The sequence below is a fragment of the Toxotes jaculatrix genome, chromosome 8 (assembly GCF_017976425.1).
Source record: "Toxotes jaculatrix isolate fToxJac2 chromosome 8, fToxJac2.pri, whole genome shotgun sequence".
Taxonomy (NCBI): Eukaryota; Metazoa; Chordata; class Actinopteri; family Toxotidae; genus Toxotes; species Toxotes jaculatrix.
Window position 1 is genome coordinate 14,608,135 of NC_054401.1, and position 10,859 is coordinate 14,618,993.

At 39.8% G+C, this 10,859-nt stretch overlaps 1 protein-coding gene across 1 annotated transcript; it reads right to left on the reverse strand.

Moving 5' to 3' along the window:
- Window positions 1–793: 793 nt before the first annotated feature.
- Window positions 794–7,352, reverse strand: si:dkey-79d12.5 (maternal B9.15 protein). Its single transcript, XM_041043864.1, has 5 exons — window positions 7,195–7,352; window positions 3,664–3,841; window positions 3,391–3,528; window positions 2,827–3,169; window positions 794–2,062 (listed from the first exon to the last, which is right to left on the reverse strand). Exons 2-5 carry the CDS (start codon window positions 3,834–3,836, stop codon window positions 1,850–1,852), a joined length of 867 nt encoding a protein of 288 aa, XP_040899798.1. The 5' UTR covers window positions 3,837–3,841; window positions 7,195–7,352; the 3' UTR covers window positions 794–1,849.
- Window positions 7,353–10,859: the final 3,507 nt, after the last annotated feature.

Below are 10,859 nucleotides of genomic sequence, written 5' to 3' on the forward strand. Positions count from 1 at the left end.
GGCCTGATCAGATAAAATGCAATGTGGTGGAAAACGCGTTTAGACAAGATGTTACAAGAAACATCTGTTTTGTTTTGTTTTTTTCAGTATTTAAGGGTCATGCCTTCGTTTTCTTTCTCTGAAGTAAAAAATGACTCAAACTATTAAAAATAAATAAATAAAAAAAGATAAAGTGCCCACAATGAACCTCACGGTTTTTATTTTAGTTTTGGTAACGCACTCCAACAGTGGCGACCTCAAGCCACAGTAGCTACAGAGTGACATCTCGTGGTTGAGTAGGTTCATCCTCTTGACCTATTCGAAACATTCGTCAAGGTTCACCAAGACTGGTAACGATTCATGACTGTCATTGCTTCTACTGTTCAGTAATCCATTTTAAATATGAAGACTTTTTAAATATAAAGATTTTATACGTGTCTTCTCTACCTCTGTTTTTTAACATCCCTGTAAATGTGCATCTTTTATTATTCATTATTCAATGGTGTCTGTGTATTTTGTCTGTCGGAGTTGCCAGAATTCATTTTCTTTCCCTGAAAATGAATTCAAAAAGATAATTTCACCATAGTCCAAACAAAAACTGAGACGCAAACTCTTCCCTCTTCACTAGACCTGTTTAAAGGAGGACCAGCGTCATGATCTCGGGCTAAATGACGCACCCAGCCCACAGGAGTCCTTCCGCTGCAGCATCCTGCTCCTCCTTCTGACGGTAATCACTGTCCTGCTCTGAGTGACAGCATGAGTTCAAGTAGTTTCGAAAGTACTGATGATACAGTAAGCAAGAGAACACCAGTTCTAGGAATAAGTTGCTTTAATCCGCTGCAGTAAAAAAAAAAAAAAACAAAAAAGTAAATGGCTGATGCAGAATACAAAAACAAAACGATGCTTAGGCCGGCAGATGAGCTGCAAAGTTGCATGGGTAGTAAATAAATATGCTTAATAAAAATACTTAAATAATCTCAGTACATAAGAATCAGTGAGGGAAATGTGTTTGTGCTCATGATCTGTAGCAAAAGCGGATTTTCACCAACGAGGTTTTTTTTCCCAATAAAAACAAAAAAACCAACACAGCTTTAAGCAGGCCATAAAAGAGATACAGCTGATTAAGGAGCATATCGGTACATTGTGTTGACAGCAAAAAGTGTTTAAGCAGTGTGAAACCATTTTTGTATTCTGTGAATCGATATTGAGCAGCCACTGTTAATAAAAAAATATACAATTTCATGTGTTAGCTGTGAGTTGAGTGCCATCTACTGGTGGCTAAATAAATTACAACAAAACTACAGTAATATTAGAAAGTGTGCATCAATCTGTCTAAATTATTTACAATCAGTTTAGTAAAAATATTATTCTTAATATACAGATATTGTTACTCTAGCTACGAAAAGACCCTGAATCACATTTTACACTGATTAACTGTGAAGGACACACAGTGGATCACATAGAAATAACAGAACAGAAATAACAAATGAAAAGATAATTATTTGGCATTGAGCATATTGCTGAGAGTCCCTGAGCTAGTCCAAGCACCCCGTGACTGAAGTCATTTTTAACATCTACAGTACGTTTAAAAAAAAAAAATCAGCAGTGCAGATCTGACAGTTTAAGAAATAGCTAAAAGCAAAACAGTTTTCATCAAGTTCAGTGGAGCACAAGCGATCAGTTACAAGTCACCAGATTTTAAAAGGGAAGATAAATTATTACAGGCTGTGCAAGGAATAACTGTGAGCTATACAGTGAAAATGTTCTTTTTGGCCCAAGTTTAGCTGAACTCAGAGACCTGACAGGACACGGCTCAGTTGAAGGAGCTTATAATGCTCTATCCGCCTTCACCCCACAGTTCCTGGATGGTTTAACCCTTCACAGCTCCCCAGGGCTGCAGAGCGGCCTGAGGCAGAATGAACTGCGGAGACGGCTGCGGCAAGATGTAGTAGCCAAATACCTGCTGTGGCGGAGGCGGCGCAGCCGGAGGTGCACACACTGTGGTGAGAAACACTGGAGCGCCCTTTTTGTACTGAGGCCAAACTGGTGCAGGGTGGTAGAAGTACTGGAGGCTAGCAGGGAGCTGAACGGAGAGAAAGGTTGGAAGGAGTACAAGAGATTAGCAGGGATGGTGGACACTTTCCAGCATGGGTGTCAAACACATTTTTGTCTGGTTCCTTTCTGGAACATACAATACTGAAACTTTATCACATGGGAAAGACTGAAGAGCAGCAGCGGCTCATAGCCAAAACAAGTAGCTTACGTCTGATATATGAAACACACATGAATTCTGTACTTTTCAGGGGTGTAACGTAATGTTGTGGGTGTGTATCAAACAATTCACCATCCATTTTTTCAACACAGTAGTTAAGACAGAGTCAACACAGCAGCTCTGTGGCTGAGATTGTATCTTCTGTTTGTCACATTTTGTTGTTTTTGTTATATAATAAAGCACTGCTAATGTTTTTAGGTTACACACACTGAGAAATCCCTGTAAGTATGTATGAAATATATATATATTTTTTTTCATACTGTCAACAAATACCATAAGAAGGCCAAAACCAGCAATGCCTCAACTTGTTTCTCCCTCTTGTCTGTGGCACTTAGCCACAAGCACTGAGGACAAAACTCTTTGAAAGCTGATCATTTTTTTTATTTCTTTCCCCCAAAGTCTCAGTAATTTCCTAAAACAACCTTTTCTTTTTTTAGTTGGCAAATGTTACTGAAATAAAAGCAATTGGCGCATTTGTTGGGGACTATTTTCAGATGCGGATTAATCAGCCTTATCTTTTAAGGCATTTAATTGTGAGATACAAACAGATGGTCCCCTCCCCCCAAAAAACGTACCAAATTTCTGACGTATTTGACCTTATTTGGTCCCTCTCCATGTCGCTTCCGAATCCTGGGCACCATCACTATCGTGTAGGTGTCGCCTTCTGCTGCTTCCTTCTTGACAACCTCCTTCTCTTCTTTTTCTGGTTCTCCCTCCATCTCGCCATCCTTTGCCTCCTCCTCTGTGTCACTCGATGCAGTGGAACCACAGTCTGAAGAGGTAGCAGAGTGGTAATCTGACGTGTCCAGGTTTATTGAGTCCACCGAGGAGTCGTCCTGTTCTCCCTTCACGCCTTTCTCATCTTCTTCTTCCTCTGTGAAACAGGCTATTGTGAAGGGCCTGCTGTTCTCTCCAGATCTGTAAAGAGGGAGTGGGTTATTTTAAACCACACACACTAGTCATTTTACATTTAACTGTCATCCATATTCCTACTTTTTTACCTCCCACATATTTTTGTTCATTTTACGGCATCATGACCAAGCTTACTCAAAATTCTTGTAAAGACTGAGAAATGCTGAAGTGTGTCTGTCTGTGTGTCATCCTTTGCCTCTGCCTCAGCAGGCCACTCAGTGACTCACCTTGCACACACCTCCAGTGGGTCGATCCACAGAGTGATTTCAGACGGTAATGCCAGCTCACTGGGTGTGAGCTCACTCTCCTCACATGCCTTCAGGACCTCTTTGTCACAAAGTGCTCCATTATTTATCCGTATGCATCTGTGAAGGATTAAAGATTAAAGATTCTGTATTTACTTATGTGGGTCTCATAAAACTCCAATGTTTCCAATGTTGTTTCTGAGAAAAACATTACATTCAGTGGAAAATGTGTGGGGTTTAGTTTTGGGTAATTACCTGTATGCTTGGCCTTTGCTGGGACAGTCAGGGTACCAGTGGTCAGCATATTTGTCACATAAAAGTTTCTGGAGCTTCTCAGCAAACAATTCTGCTTTGGCTTCATCAACCTTGCCACGTGCCACAACCAGGCGTTTGAGAAAGTTGACTCCAGTCTTCACCTCTCTTTTCATGATGTCTGCAGAAAGAGAAGAAAAAAAAGAAAAGAAAAAAAAATTAGTTGAGGTTGCCAACAAATTCATCTGGCTGTTTGTGTGTGTCTGTATGAGTATGTGGCATCACGCTCTCTTTTTTTTTTCCCTCAAACCAAAGCGCAAAGACACAGAGTGATCTGACTTTTAGGTCAAAGACTGTGACTTCCCTTCGATAAGATGTGGGGGAGCAGGAACTTCGGCTGCAGCAAAAACTTCCCTGTGCAGTTGCACCTGAACCTTGTATTTTTATTACGCACCAGGTGAGCTCTGTGTCAAGCATATGCAAAAGATGACTGGGGATTTAACAGCTACGGACGCAGCTCTGTCAACACGGAGCCGTGTCGGTAAAGGCTAAAGTTTGTATACTGGCAAACAAGATGCAAACTAGCACTGCCGTGTTGACATGCAAATCTAATGAGCTCACTGTGCTGTTTATCTACTGATAACATGTCTGGTTGAGGCGAGCGCCAGTGTCAGGCTGACCAGAAGAGAAGAGTGTGCTCAATAAAGGCCAAGGCAGTCCAAACTCTGCAGCGCACTAACACCTTGCTGATGTCCCTGGTGAGAAACGCGTGCCTTGAACTCTGAGGTGCAGACAGTCATTTGTTGTTGTGGCTTGAAACAGACCACTATTGCTTCAGCTTGTGTAATATGTTGTGAGAGAAAATTACTATTATGACCTGAAAGATGCAGCCACAGCCTTCCCCCAAGAGCAGCAATGAACCTGTGACATAGGTAAAAGTAGTAGCAACTTTAAAGCCCTAACAGATATGCTCTGCCATTACATGAACTTTGAGAGCATCAATGTGATATCAGCCTTATGTTTAGATGTTCAAGAAACAGCTCTGTCAGTTCGGTCAGTCATTAGTCTGCAAGGTAAACAGGGTCAAATTGCATGTATTCCTTGTGTTGTTGTTGTTGCATCCTCGGTTACATAACTGTTTTGCTTTCCATTCTGCAGCAGCTAAATATTTTCACTGCCAGCCTCCACCAGCAAAAGGTTATAAATCTCGCAACACGCTGACCTGCAGGATGTCATTTTGTCTGACACATATACATGAACACAGGTTTTTCTGGTAGGTCTTTCACTTTGGGTGAAGACTGAACTGTGAAGAATGTTAAAGTGGCCTTGTACTTGAATTCCTCCTAACACTGTGTTAAAGAAGCCACAGGAATTCAAAACAGATAAGGTGCTTTAGTTGACAGAGCCATAAGTGGATGTTTCAAAGCATTTTGGGACTGAAAAACACTGAAACCATAAAGAGTTTTTGTCCCTCTTATTCTTTAACATTCAGAGTTTTTCATTTAGAATTGTTATTTATGAAATACTCTACTAATAAAACTAATAAATTAAAAAAACTAAGCGTTTTAGTTTATATATCAGTGTGATAAAATTATCTAATTACTGATTCATCTGATCCTTATGTCCTTGATGAATCTCTTTGTTTGGTTCATACAGTGTTAGAAAATAGTGAAAAGTGGCCATCGCAGTTTCACAAAGAGCAAGTTGTCATATTCAAACATCTTGTTTGGTCCATCAAACCAACAGTAAAAAACAAAAAAAGCTACAGAAATTCAGTTTAGTAACACATAGGATGAACAAAACTAGTACATAGTCACCAATGAGAAGCTGTATCCAGATTTTCTTTTTTTTTTTTGTATTTACGCTTTAAAATTACGTAAGGAATTAACTGATTATCAAAACTGTTTCTGATTAAATTTCTTTAAGCCGGGTAATCAGTTAATGTACTAATCCTTTCAGCTCTAAACTGAAGGATCGACTGTTCTTTTATGGGTTGAGAAAGTTCTCCTACTTTTTCAACTAAATAAATAATTTAAAAACCTGTTGGATTATTGGAAAATTACACAGTCACAAAGCTGAAACAGACTGCTTTTCTCCCCCAAGGAAGCTGATGTTTTGGAGCTAGATGGTTTTCACAGGACAACACGTAACACTGCTAAAATAATATCTTCTGATTATCATGCCATGCCGTTTTTGTCCTTGAGAGCCAGGTGTTCAGTTACAGCAATATCCCACATATCACTACTGATTCAGTACAATGTGAGTCATGTTTTCAACTGGATTGCATCACACCACATTAATGATGAACGTTTGTAGATACTAGAGGAAAAACCTTCACATCAATGAAGGTGTTTGTTTTCTCTGATTACTGATTAGTGTCATGTCTCTGATCTAATCAGAGGCTCAGCTGTGCCCTGAAAAAAAAAAATTGTCCAGCCATGATGAGCAGAGCTGTCTCCTCAGTCTGCACACCATGTTTACTGTCTGTCTGTTTACTGTACAATGACCTACTCCCATTATCACAGAGTCTGCTGATACCGTTTTGATTTTACGTAGGGACACAACAACTTGACCCACTGGCAGACTGAGATGAGCCCCCAGGGCTGCTTATACTGCAGTTTCAGGGTTTTACTCCAACTTAGACAACTGAATAACCTGTTGCTGGCATCAGTGTGTTTAGCAAACCATAACCTCAATATATGTTCCCAAAATTAAGCCAAATAAGACATGTCACAACACAATCAGTGTAATCGGGTCTGAGCAGTGGTTTGCAAATGCAACTGACAGACAGTTACGGGTAGGAGCTCTTTTATCTGCTTTCCTCCGTATTTACCATGGCTGACAGCGAAACTTCTTTTCGCGTTTGTCTGAAACAAAGGAGACACCAACAACTGTGCGACCCAAGGAGGGGACACACGTGTGTGTGTGTGTGTGTGTGTGTCTGTGTATGGACATATATTACATAAAGACAAAAAGATCAAAGACTAAAGCGGATTCATTCATCACCCTCTATTTTTCTGCCTGCTGTGATAAGGGAAACTTCACGCTATACACGCTGGAAATAACCCATTTGGGTTTTCTGACAGTGCGGAAACCCCCGCAGTGGAAATTCAGAAAGATAGTAGAAACAAACCTGCGGGTGTATTTTCGGTAGAAAAGATTCACTGTTGAGTTACCACAGCGAAACAAGGCAGTATAATAGTTTAATAGTGTAGGAATAAAAATTAAAAACAAAAAAAGCCCAGTTAGATGGAGTTAGAAGTGAGTTAGTACACATACAAATAAGTAGGAGAGAAACACCAATGTCATAAAGACAGAAAGAAAGAAAAAAAAAACCTTAAAATTAATCGACGGAGGCATAAAAGCCAGCGACTTTAAATGTTGACCGACAACTACACCGGGACGAACGCGACGGCGACAAATTATAGCCAGCGAGCGCACATTAAAACAACACACACGATCAACAGAACACGTTTAAAGACAAAACAAGTCAGTCCAAAGTTTAAAAAAAGAACAAAACAAAATGGTACTCACGCTTTTTAAATAAATAAATAAATGTTTAAATAGTCTGTAGATACGCAGAGTGGTCCGCGTGTCCTCGGCTCCCCGTCGTATCGTGGCTGCGTGTCCCTCAGCGCTGCTGTGTTGGAGTTATTATGGTTCAGCACGTTGCTTCCTTGTTCTCTGTTCAGTTCTCGTTGCTGCTGCAACAGAGACGTAACGTTACCGTAAGCATGACTCACTTCCTTCACTCGAGGCCGTGAGCAAGTGCTGACTGGCTCCCAGGCAGAGCGACACCACGCCCGGCCCAAATATGGACAGTCAAGGTAAACAGCTGAGTGCAGGGGAGGGGGTTCACTGTTACAACTACGGTACGTTTGTTCGTCCACAACAGTAATTTCACAGTCGTGTTATGACACTTGAAGTAATATTCCCTTTTGTCCCTTATTGTAACTCTCTAATAAGCTATTGTTGTCGGGGGGGCTGCCTGTGTGTGGCAGTCCACAACAAGTGGGATTGTGGTGGCCTTGTTGTGCTTCATACCCACTTTGGTTTCACTTCCCATCAAAGATTTATGTGTTGTCTCGAATAATTCAATAAATGGTTAACACCTTATCTACAAATAAGTCCTGAATTAAAAACTTTAGTAAGTAAAATGGCCTTTGAAGCCTTAAAAGTTAGCTTCAAAGCTACAGAATCCTTTCCTTAAGTAAAAGCAGTGATACTACAATGTAGATCAGAATACACGCTGTCAGTTTTAAAATACTTAATATTATATTAATGGACTGTTATTATTAGCAATGCATTAACATGTAAACAGCATTTGAAGTTTTGTGGTGGGTTAATGTGAGGCTGCTGTTACCTAGGGTTTGGGAGTTTGACCTATAACAATGGATCATTTGTAAAATCCTCATTTTCATAGTGTTGTAGACATCAAATGTAGTGAAGTAAAAAGTACAATATTTCCCACTGAAACTGTAGTGGAGAAGCATAAAATAGAAATACTCAAGTACACATACTACACAACTGCACTTAGGCACGATACTTTTAATCCTTAAAGTTAAAGTATCAATACCACAATATAAAAGTTCCCCACAAGTAAAAGACCTGACTTTTACTAAAATTGTAGTCATGAATGTGTGAACCGTGTAGCTGCACTGGAATGTAAAAGTGGTTTAACAGTTTCCCTTCTGTCTTAAATGTGTTTTTGGATCCATGCAGTTCTTTTGCTTTTGTGTGTGTGTGGGGGGGGTACTCCCTAGTCCAGGTGGAGCTGCTGAGTACAGCCTTGAGTCAGCCCCTCCCAACTCCTCCTAATCAGGGTCAGCTTATATGAAACACCTGCGTTCTTTTGTCTGTCTCTCTGCCTCCTGCTGTGGCTGTCCATGTGCTGTGTTTCTTGTGAAGGCTTTTGGTGCAAGTTTTTAACATTCTGTGGTGAGTTGGCCTACGACTGTTGTTTTTAATACATTTTAAATATGCAGTGGGAGCTTTGTTAATGGTGTTTCCCCCCCTTCTTTTTAGGTTTTTTGTTCACCTGCATGCTTAGTTTGCCCATGTTTGACCCTAGTTTAACCTTTGTTCACTTGTCTAACTTTATACTTTGCATTTAGTTTTGGTTTGTAGCCTTGAGTTTAGGTTTCTTCTTAGGTTTCTGTTTCTTTAGTCATCTTCCTTTAATCTCTTTTGGTTGAATTTGTTTCTAACCAACTGGGTTATGTTGTGTATTTGCTTTGTTGATTATTGTTCATTGGGTTACATTATATTTTTTGCTTCATTATCATTGTTTATTTAATTGTGATTTGATTTTGTTTCAGGATTCTTTTCTTTCCTAGGCAAAGTGCTAATGTGGAAAAGGCTAGGCACCTGTGGTGAGAGCTCTTCACTTAACTGCATGTGAGTTAACACACAGGGACACTATAGACTGCACCGTTTGCTGTGAGTTTGGTTTTCCTGCACCAAAGGTGAGTAGTGGTAGCACCCCTGGCACTCCTTTGTGTAGTCTGCCTCTCTGCATTGGGCCTCTGCCTCGTGTTTTAACTTGAATTTTTAAACCTTAAATATGTTGTCCTTTTTTTTCTTTTTTTCTTTTTTTTTTTTTTTAAATGAATGTCGAGGTGTTTCGTGGGGTGCAAGTCCCCAGGTGGCGGCTGACATTGATAATTTCAATCCTACCCTAATTGTCCCTCGCTGCACTTTGTAAGAAACTGATACCATTTAGGCTAAATTATGATTTTGCTTTTTTGAGCATATTTCAAAGAAGTGTTCCATATGCTGCAGTTCCACGTTACACACCCAGCACTCCTTTGACCACAGAGCTCCAGCCATAACAAGCTCTGAGTCAGTATGTTAAAGATCAATAAAGCCTCCATAAATACCAGCAGTTCACAGAAATGCAGACACAAAGACTGCAGATCTAAATCACACAGTACAGACTCATCAGATTAACAAGATACTGTAGTTCTGCACGAGCGTGATGAAAGAGGTATTTAGATCCTTTACATAAACAGTGTTTAAATTTCTTTGGCAGTTAAAACCTTATTTGTTAGGGTGGTTTGATCAGCAAAACAGCCGAGTAACAATCCATCGCATTTTATAAGCTAGTCTTATGTTTTGTCTGTAAAATCTGAATTTGCAGATAAATGTTAGAGTAAAAAGTACAATGTTTTCCTTAAATAAAGTGCCATAGAATGGAAAATATTCAAGAACAAGACAAATTATTGAAAACTGAACTTAAGGACAGTGTTTGAAATGTTATTGATCAATGTGTTGCATTTCACACCAAAGCAGTGTTTGTTTCTCTGTCTCTTTGTGACCACTAGAGAGCAGCCTGGTTTCTTTTCTCAGATATCATCCAGTTGAAAGTCTCAAACACAAAGTCAGCCTCATTAGAAGCTTCACTGCTTTTCTTTCTGTATCTTCATCGCTCCATAATCATTTATTAATTCTCATCAGCCTTCATCCTGGAATTTGTCTGGTGTCATGAACCCTTTGTGCCTTAATAGTCAATCATCCCTGCATTTACACCTTTTTTTCCTTTTAGTCAAATACCCTTATCAGGCTTAAATTTAGTTTGAGACGGTGTTGTTGCAGGACTTTTGTTGCCACTGATGCAAGCTAATATAGTTGTCACATAAAGAGAAATAAAGATAGTATTTAATGATTAACGAACAAGTCATTATCTTATTTCAGTGTTATTTCTAAGACATAAATGAACACACTTTTCTCATTTCTCCTTCTGTATGTTCTCCCTCTCTGCTATGCACATCTGGATGCCGTTTTCCCCTCTTTTACACTCATTTACTCATTAATCACTTGCTTTCTTTGTCCATTTAGACTTATTTTCTCCTCTTTCTGTCTCCTGTCAGGCAGTACTTTGTGTCACTGCAGGTGGACTGAGGACAGTGTGTCAGATCTGTGTGGATTTTTCTTCACTCCTGCTTCTACTGGATCACACACCCTGCCCCAGATGCCAACTCAAGAGTGAATTATTGCGGTGAGTGTGTAAGAGAGCGATAGAAATAGATAGAGAGACAGAGACATGAGGGGGATGCGATAAGAGAAGTACAAAGTGTTGAAGAGTGGGTGTCTTTTGTATTGATTACCATTGTTTTGACAGCTGATGGAAATTAAATTGCCTTCTCTGTCTTTGTTTCCCCTCTGTCTCTCTGTCTCACTCTTTTGCTCTGGTTGACCTC

Bases quoted from the DNA above. Each gene is read 5' to 3' on its own strand.
- si:dkey-79d12.5 (XM_041043864.1), bottom strand. From the start codon at position 3,836: ATGAAAAGAGAGGTGAAGACTGGAGTCAACTTTCTCAAACGCCTGGTT. The intron at 3,170-3,390 runs GTGAGTCACTGA...CCCTCTTTACAG, and splicing joins CCACTGGAGGTGTGTGCAAG to ATCTGGAGAGAACAGCAGGC. The intron at 2,063-2,826 runs GTACGTTTTTTG...CTCTCCGTTCAG, and splicing joins TCAAATACGTCAGAAATTTG to CTCCCTGCTAGCCTCCAGTA.